Genomic DNA, 8,711 nt, shown 5'->3' on the forward strand with positions numbered 1-8,711 from the left:
CGTAAAGTTATAAGCTTTATGTGAAGTTTCAAGTCCTTGGTTCTTCTCCAGATCTTCTGCGTTATGTGATGTTTCTTTTCTTTTGTAATAAGGAGAGAGAGAGAGGGTGAGTGAGTGTTCATCGTTCGTTGCTTGTATAGTATTTGTTTGTTTGTTGTATTGTCATTTGTTTCTCCACGTTTTGCTCTGTAGGTTGTTTTTGGACCAAGAAAACGGTATTTGCAGGTTTTGTAGGCTATATATGTTAAGTCTTTGAGAAAACGACGTGTAGTTTGCAATGTCCTTGTGGAATATATTGTTATCTGAGACTATCTGACACAGGTCTTTGAAGGCGTACAAACTTTAACTCCAATAATCGACCATGCAAAAGTTGAATAATTCTCTCCAGAGAGTGATACTTATTGTTTTGTTTCCTTAGCTAAGCAGAGGCTCCATTTATAGTCTGGTTTCCTCTGGCTTTCCAATTTCTAATCTTTGCCAGACTCTTCTGCACCTTCATAATACGAGTCTCCAGCTCCAATGCTATCCCCTCTATTGCAAGCTTTCTCTGCCTCAATCTTTCATCAACATCTTCCATTTTAACTTCACTGGTAAATTTTCCAATGCAGATTTTCTTCATTTCTCTATCTTCATGTAGCCAAGACTCTGGTTCCTTGACTGCATCATCGATCATTGCCTTCTTCTCTACATTATCACATGTTTGCCTTGCATTCTCTGTTTTTTGGGCAGTTTCATCATCCTCCACACTCCTTTGCTTTACTTCCATGGAAGCATGGTTTTGACAAGGCCCTGAATCATCATCGCTATCCACCACCATATATCTTCTAGTTCTTTTTCCAAGTGTATCAGAAGCATCACCTCCAGTGTTCTCTACATCACTACACTTCTTCCTGGATCTGATCAATTGAGCAGCGGGCATGTAACCATCTTCTACATCCATAGAACTCTCATCATCATTCTCACTTATCTTATATCTCCTTGCCAACCTACGCCTCCTCGATCTGCATTTTTTAGGAAAGCCTTCGTCTAACTTCTGAATCACTTGACTCAAAGGCAATATATTGGGAGATACATCTGTATCTATATCATCATCATCATCATCAAATGTATTCCTTGCATTAAAAGCTTCAGTTGATTCTTTCTGCATAGAGTCTGAAACTGATTTCAACCACCAGTCTTGGTATCTCGCAGTGACAGAACCTCGATCGTGGCGTGAAGGCATGTAGAGCTTAAAACCATCAAGAGACTTACTGTAATCATCCCAAGACTCCTTTTCTGTGAAGTTACTGTGAAGAGTAAGCAAAGCTGCAGGGAGATCTTGAGACAGGCCAAATTGCATTGCAACACGATTAGGATAGTAATCCTCAACAAAACCAATCCCAACAAGCCTGGAACTCCTCACAGATCGAGCAAATGAAATAAACTCATCTTCAAGACTGTCAACAACAGTCACCCACATAGCTTCTTCAAGGTAAAAACGAAGAGGGTTCCAGTTCTTCAACGGTTGAGTGTAAGGTCGCCAGTCGAAATCATCAAACTTCAATCTCACATCCTTAGATCCTTGTGCGAGACTGTCCCACTGAGCTATCCTAGGTTCACCTTTGGGTATATCTCTAGGCTTTGGTCTAATGTTCCTGAATCTCTCCCATGCCCAAACTTGGACTAACTTAAAGAGAGACCTGAGATTCACTTTGGCAGCACATTTGCCTCTAGCGAAAACACTGAGTTGACCCAAATCTTTGTACAGGGCAGCGAGAACAGCAGGGGCAAGAGCAATCCTTTCACCTCTAGCTAAACGAACAGCGATTGGGATAACATGTTTAGTAATACAACGACGAGCTCTAGCTGGAAAAACGAAAAACGAAAGCCACAGAACAAGAAAAGCTTCATGCTCCATCTGGTCACCTCTACCCAAGAAGATCGATTTCCATGATCTTAAGCTCACTCTCTCACCTCTGAAAGCTTTCTTCAGTCTTAATTTCTCAAGTTTCGCTGCGGAAGCTCTCATCTCTGAGGTCTCTAAAGGAGCAAAAGCCGGAGAACCCAGAACAGAAAACCCTAGAAGCACCGTTACATCCTCTAACGTAATCGTCGCTTCACCCCATGGGAAGATGAAAGATTTGGTTTCGGAACACCATTTCTCGGAAACGGAGAAGATCAGAGACGGGCTTTTCGTGATATTGTAAGTAGATGCCTTGATTGCTTCAAAAATCCCAGCTTTTTTCCAAATGGGTTTATACAAAGCTTCCATTTTTCCAAGCCAAGATACGAAATGGTGCTCTGCAAACCAAAACCCAGAGAAGAAATCCCTTGAAGTCTCTAGCTGCAGAGAAGTATCAGCGCGACGGGGAAGCTTGGATACAGTAACAGAGCCATCAATGGAGGTAGACAAGGGTTTAAGGAAATGGGCTTTTCTCAAGCAACGGCCTTTGCCGCCGTTCTCAGAAGAAACCATCACTTCTTCTCTCTCTTCGATGATGAGATTCTCCATCAGTGATGATGATGATGGCAATGCCATGGAGGGAGAGTAGAAGAAGCAAGAAAGCTAGGGATTTGAAGATCAAAAGATGGAGACTTTAATTTGCTATATGCACGGAAAAGGAAAGATGCAATGTAGCTAGAAAAAATAAAGGTTTTAGACTTTAGGGAGACCGAACGGAACGCGGTTGTTTTTTATTTGGCAGACGAATATGGCTGACTCATCATCAATCAAAAAAGTACCAATCTCATTTTTTTATTTAAAAAAAAAATGTAAAATCTTTTCCAACATATATTATTTATTAAAAAAAAAAATCAAAACATCATTTATTAATTTAACTAAAGGTGATTCAACCAAAATAGTAAAATCACATTTTCCTACCAAAAACACAAAATTATTTTTATTAAAACTATGCTTTCCCGCCAAATCCATAAAAACTTGTTTTTCCACCAAAACCGTAAAAACGTGTTTTTCCGCCAAAAAAACAAAATTGTCTTTTTAATCAAAATGTTTTTTTCTTTTCAAAACCGTGTTTTCCCACAAAAAAAATGCAAAATTGTCTTTTGTTATCAATTTTTTTTGTTTCTCAAAGCCGTGATTCTCGCCAAAACCGAATAAACCGAGTTCCACCAGCATTAAAAAATATTGTTGTGATTTTTCCCAACAAAATTACAAAACCACACATTATTACCAAAATTATATACTTAAACAGGTTCAATAGGTAAAACGGGGTAATGTATGTTTAAATGGGTATAGTTAAATGAATTTCAAATATATATGGATTTAAATAGATTTATACTTAAATGGGGTGGATTTAAATGGCATGAGTTTAAATGGGGTGGGTTTACCCATTTTAACATCCCTACAACACCCAATAAAACTTAAACAACCTATAGATTATATAGAGTACAAATAATCACAAAAAGGTTAGTTTTACAGTGAAAGTTAGAAACCTCAATATATGAAACAAGTAGATGTATAAAGTTTTTTATACATAGACTAATTTTTTTTTTCACCATTAGAGCATCATTTATAAACATAAGCCAACTAACAATAAAACAAACTATAAAATATAAAAAGTCAGAAAGTAATTAATTTTAAATTAAAAGAATTAAAAATCAACTTAATAACAACTATTTTGGAAAACAATTTTTACTGTGATATATTCAATTCCTTTTAAAATGCAAATGCATGATATATGATAATGTAAGTTATACCAAAAATAGTAATAAATATTTCCAAAAAGGATTTGTAGTAATAATCATAGCTATTTATCTGAAATACAAATGTGTGACTAAAATCAAATTTTTGTAATATTATGTTTTCAGTATTTATCCTTAAGGTTTTAATTTAGCTAAATTTTATATCTTGAAAATGTAGATGTGTTGTTAAAATCAAACTTTGTTTTAATGAATTTTATTGGTCAAACATACTATAATCAAAAAGGATAAGTAAAAATTGCATAGAGAGAGAGATTCATATATGATAACTGAAAACGAGACTATAAAAACATATTCCGGTAACGTTTTAATTCAGTCTCTCCTATTACACGTCTCTCTCTTTATGGTTGAGTTCCATAAAATAGCTACATCAAGGGATAGACCTGCTCTATATCTAATTTTCACTCTCTCTATACACGCTCCAAACGCCTCTTTCCTCTGTGAAGATGCTTTCACATGTATTACACTTTTACGAATGTTGTATAAAACATCCTTAGCTAACTCTAAACCTTTCTTCACAATGATGTTTAGAATATGAGCACAAGATCGCATGTGCATAAACTTTCCATCGCATACCAAATTACTATCACTAATTATCTGAAGTTGACCCTTAAGAATTTTTTGCATATTGTTATTTTTCGTAGCATTATCTAATGTAACGGTGACAACTTTCTTCTCTAAACCCCATTCTTTCAAACAATCAACAATCTTTAGTGTGAGGAGACTTCAACTCACAAAAATCTAGAATTTTATTGTGCAAGTTCTAGCTATCGTCGATAAAATGGGGAGTTACACAAATAAAATCCATCATAGAAGTCCGAACTGACAATAAATTCGAAGTAAAACAAACTCTACTATTATGTTTTGCAAAAACCTCTTTTAACTTTTCTTTTTCAATCTCATATCTCACAAAAACATCACCAGCAGTTGTTTGCCTACTAATAATTAGGATTCAAGTATTTGTCCCTCGCCCTTACTTTCTCAAGTATTTTTGTAATATTATGTTTTTAGTAACTATCCCTTAAGTTTTATCATACTATAATATAGCTAAATATTATATCTTAGAAATGTTAGATGTGTTATTAAAATCAAAATTTGTTGCATGTAATGAATTTTATTGGTCAAACTTAAAATTCTATAATCTAATCAAAAAGGATTTGTAAAAAACTGCATAGAGAGAGAGAGAGAGAGATTCAGATCTGATATAACTTAAAAAAGGAGACTATAATAAATTCATACTTCGCCGACGTTTTAGTTCAATCCTTTTACACGTCTCTCTCTCTCTCCCGGAGTAGTAACAATGACGAAAATGCCCTTCTCCGTCGTCGTCGTCGCCTTCTTCCTCCTCTTCACCGCCGCACCTTCAATGGCGGAGATCAAATCCCTCGTCATCTCCGACGACGCACGTCCGATGATCCTCTTCGAGAAATTCGGATTCACGCACACAGGCCACGTCACCGTCTCAATCTCATCCGTCTCCGTCGTCTCCACCTCCTCAGATCCGAATCCAGAACCTTCGCGTCTCGGATTCTTCCTCCTCTCGGAAGAGTCACTTCTCCAGGTCCTCCTCGAGATCCAGCAGAACCCTAGATTCTGCGTCCTCGATTCGCACTACGTCACTCATCTCTTCACGTTCAGAGATCTATCACCACCACCAAACTCCAGATTCAACCAATCGTACCCAGTCACTTCCCCTAACGAGTACTCTCTCTTCTTCGCCAATTGCGTCCCTGAAACCAAAGTCTCCATGGCGGTTCGTACGGAGATGTATAACAAAGATCCCAACGGATCTAAAGACTACCTACCAGCTGGATCTACTCAATTGCCTACTCTCTACTCCTTCTTCTTCCTCTGCTACGTTGCTTTCCTCGGTTTCTGGAGCTACACTTGCTACACGAACAAGCTTACCGTTCATCGGATCCATCTCCTCATGGCAGGTCTGCTTCTAATCAAATCCTTGAATCTGATCTGTGCAGCTGAAGATAAACATTACGTGAAGATCACAGGAACGCCTCATGGCTGGGATATACTCTTTTACATCTTCCAGTTCATCCGTGTTGTGCTTCTCTTCACCGTGATCATCTTGATCGGAACTGGCTGGTCGTTTTTGAAACCTTTCTTGCAGGAGAAAGAGAAGAATGTTTTGATCATTGTGATCCCTCTTCAGGTATTAGCCAACATTGCTTCCATTGTGATTGGTGAAACTGGACCTTTTATCAAAGATTGGGTTACTTGGAACCAAGTGTTTTTGCTCGTTGATATCATCTGTTGCTGTGCGATCATCTTCCCTATCGTTTGGTCGATTCGATCTTTGAGGGAGACTTCGAAAACAGATGGTAAAGCTGCGAGGAACTTGTCGAAGCTCACGTTGTTTAGACAGTTCTACATTGTTGTCATTGGGTATCTTTACTTCACGAGAATCGTGGTGTTTGCGCTTAAAACGATTNGCCGCACCTTCAATGGCGGAGATCAAATCCCTCGTCATCTCCGACGACGCACGTCCGATGATCCTCTTCGAGAAATTCGGATTCACACACACAGGCCACGTCACCGTCTCAATCTCATCCGTCTCCGTCGTCTCCACCTCCTCAGATCCGAATCCAGAACCTTCGCGTCTCGGATTCTTCCTCCTCTCGGAAGAGTCACTTCTCCAGGTCCTCCTCGAGATCCAGCAGAACCCTAGATTCTGCGTCCTCGATTCGCACTACGTCACTCATCTCTTCACGTTCAGAGATCTATCACCACCACCAAACTCCAGATTCAACCAATCGTACCCAGTCACTTCCCCTAACGAGTACTCTCTCTTCTTCGCCAATTGCGTCCCTGAAACCAAAGTCTCCATGGCGGTTCGTACGGAGATGTATAACAAAGATCCCAACGGATCTAAAGACTACCTACCAGCTGGATCTACTCAATTGCCTACTCTCTACTCCTTCTTCTTCCTCTGCTACGTTGCTTTCCTCGGTTTCTGGAGCTACACTTGCTACACGAACAAGCTTACCGTTCATCGGATCCATCTCCTCATGGCAGGTCTGCTTCTAATCAAATCCTTGAATCTGATCTGTGCAGCTGAAGATAAACATTACGTGAAGATCACAGGAACGCCTCATGGCTGGGATATACTCTTTTACATCTTCCAGTTCATCCGTGTTGTGCTTCTCTTCACCGTGATCATCTTGATCGGAACTGGCTGGTCGTTTTTGAAACCTTTCTTGCAGGAGAAAGAGAAGAATGTTTTGATCATTGTGATCCCGCTTCAGGTATTAGCCAACATTGCTTCCATTGTGATTGGTGAAACTGGACCTTTTATCAAAGATTGGGTTACTTGGAACCAAGTGTTTTTGCTCGTTGATATCATCTGTTGCTGTGCGATCATCTTCCCTATCGTTTGGTCGATTCGATCTTTGAGGGAGACTTCGAAAACAGATGGTAAAGCTGCGAGGAACTTGTCGAAGCTCACGTTGTTTAGACAGTTCTACATTGTTGTCATTGGGTATCTTTACTTCACGAGAATCGTGGTGTTTGCGCTTAAAACGATTGCTGCTTATAAGTACCAGTGGGTGAGTTTTGCAGCAGAGGAGATTGTTAGTTTGGTGTTCTATGTCATCATGTTTCATATGTTTAGGCCTGAGGAGAAGAATGAGTACTTTGCTGTTGATGATGATGAAGAAGAAGCTGCTGCTTTGGCCCTTAGGGATGAAGAGTTTGAGCTTTAGAAAAATGGAGGATTCTTCTTGGTAAGCAAAAGATTTATTCTTTTTTTTTCCCCTCACTATGTCTATGTTCAAAAGTCGTCTAATACTTCAACTGTCATTGTTCCCTTTTTTTTTTTTTTTTTTGGTTAATTTTTGTTCTTCCTTACATTTAAATTGTCTTTGTTATCACACTTCTTCGTATGGCTTTACATCAATGTGGATCTTTGGGGCTGTAGCAAATTTTATTTGAAAGATTATACTATGATCATTTTCAAAATTATGTATCAGTGTGTTGTTAACAATTTACAATTCAACATTTTTACTTACTCCAACCATATTTTTACTGAAACCACACTATTTCATCATCTAACATCCACAATTTATATCTTCACATGATTATGTGTTTAAAAACTGAAAGAGAGGAAAAAATACATCAGTCATTGCTCATTACCACATTTAGCCATTAACAAATAATTCCTCTTTCTCTCCATCACAATCATACCAGTGAGCGTGCTTGGCACTATCCAAAACATAAAATATAGAGAGGGCCGTAGAATTTGTTAAAAAACAATGATATGATATAGTATATAGTTTGTATATAATTTCAACAACAGATTCTCAAGTAACCATCATGTCCTCCAACGATGAACAATCTGGAGAATGGTAAAACACATATGGTTGATAAATCCGATCTGACTCTTCCTCCTTTCTCCGCCATATACAGTTTCTGTGGTATTATCCGCTGCTGCTGCTGTTGCTCCTCCTGTCAATTCGACAAAACCGGTCATTTTTCACACACTTTACCTTGTTTTCACGACGGTTCTGTGCTTAAAACGACTATAAAAACATGGTTCATTGATCAAATTTTAATATTACAGTTTAGGCTTATAGGCAAAGTGATCAAGGCGTGTTTGCTTTAACTCAATACGGAGTGAGAATCTATACCTCGTCTTGAGACTTTGAAAGTGGGAAAATCCCGATATTGTTTCTTGAGATGGAGATAACGTCCTTGCCCCAGATGGAGAAACCCGAAACACCGTCGTTGTGTCCTTTGACAATAAAAGGCTGTGGTGTCCAGCTCCTGTTTTACCAGAAAGATAATAAACCACTATTAGTTCCCATGTAGATACCAAGGAAAACTAAAACAAAAACTCACAAGAAAACAAAAAATCGTTATGATTGTTTTGCTTACTTCCTTAAGTCCCAGATCCGTAAAGTTTTGTCAAGTGAGCTGGAAACAAGTAAATGGCTCTCAGGTGCCGCTAACTGCAAGAACAAATAATTGGAAGATGAGATTGAGAAGAAAGGCCACATTAA

General features: G+C 38.5%; 5 protein-coding genes across 5 annotated transcripts in view; 3 read left to right on the forward strand and 2 right to left on the reverse strand.

Annotated features, from left to right (window-relative positions):
- The window catches only part of LOC104735912 (probable receptor-like protein kinase At5g18500), a 4,469-nt gene extending 4,208 nt beyond the window's left edge, over nt 1-261 (forward strand). The window contains exon 9 of the transcript XR_759510.2: nt 40-261. The gene's annotated coding sequence lies outside the window, so the exon portion shown is untranslated. The remainder of the gene's footprint in view (nt 1-39) is intronic.
- LOC104735913 lies at nt 367-2,645 on the reverse strand. Its single transcript, XM_010455797.1, has one exon. The coding sequence runs from the start codon at nt 2,516-2,518 to the stop codon at nt 419-421; it is 2,100 nt and encodes a 699-aa protein (XP_010454099.1). The 5' UTR covers nt 2,519-2,645; the 3' UTR covers nt 367-418.
- Nucleotides 4,833-6,154, forward strand: LOC104738035 (protein GPR107-like; the record flags this gene model as incomplete). Its single annotated transcript, XM_010458273.2, has 1 exon — nt 4,833-6,154. A coding segment is annotated over exon 1 (1,155 nt), but the record flags the coding sequence as incomplete, so codon positions are not given.
- On the forward strand, nt 6,153-7,674 carry LOC104735914 (protein GPR107-like). The gene has a single exon (XM_010455798.2). It carries the CDS (start codon nt 6,159-6,161, stop codon nt 7,413-7,415), a length of 1,257 nt encoding a protein of 418 aa, XP_010454100.1. The 5' UTR covers nt 6,153-6,158; the 3' UTR covers nt 7,416-7,674.
- On the reverse strand, nt 7,814-8,708 carry LOC104738036 (protein GFS12-like). The gene is made up of 3 exons (XM_010458274.1): nt 8,587-8,708; nt 8,340-8,475; nt 7,814-8,157 (listed from the first exon to the last, which is right to left on the reverse strand). The coding sequence occupies exons 1-3, from the start codon at nt 8,706-8,708 to the stop codon at nt 7,999-8,001; spliced, it is 417 nt and encodes a 138-aa protein (XP_010456576.1). The 3' UTR covers nt 7,814-7,998.

The sequence above is a fragment of the Camelina sativa genome, chromosome 13 (assembly GCF_000633955.1).
Source record: "Camelina sativa cultivar DH55 chromosome 13, Cs, whole genome shotgun sequence".
Taxonomy (NCBI): Eukaryota; Viridiplantae; Streptophyta; class Magnoliopsida; order Brassicales; family Brassicaceae; genus Camelina; species Camelina sativa.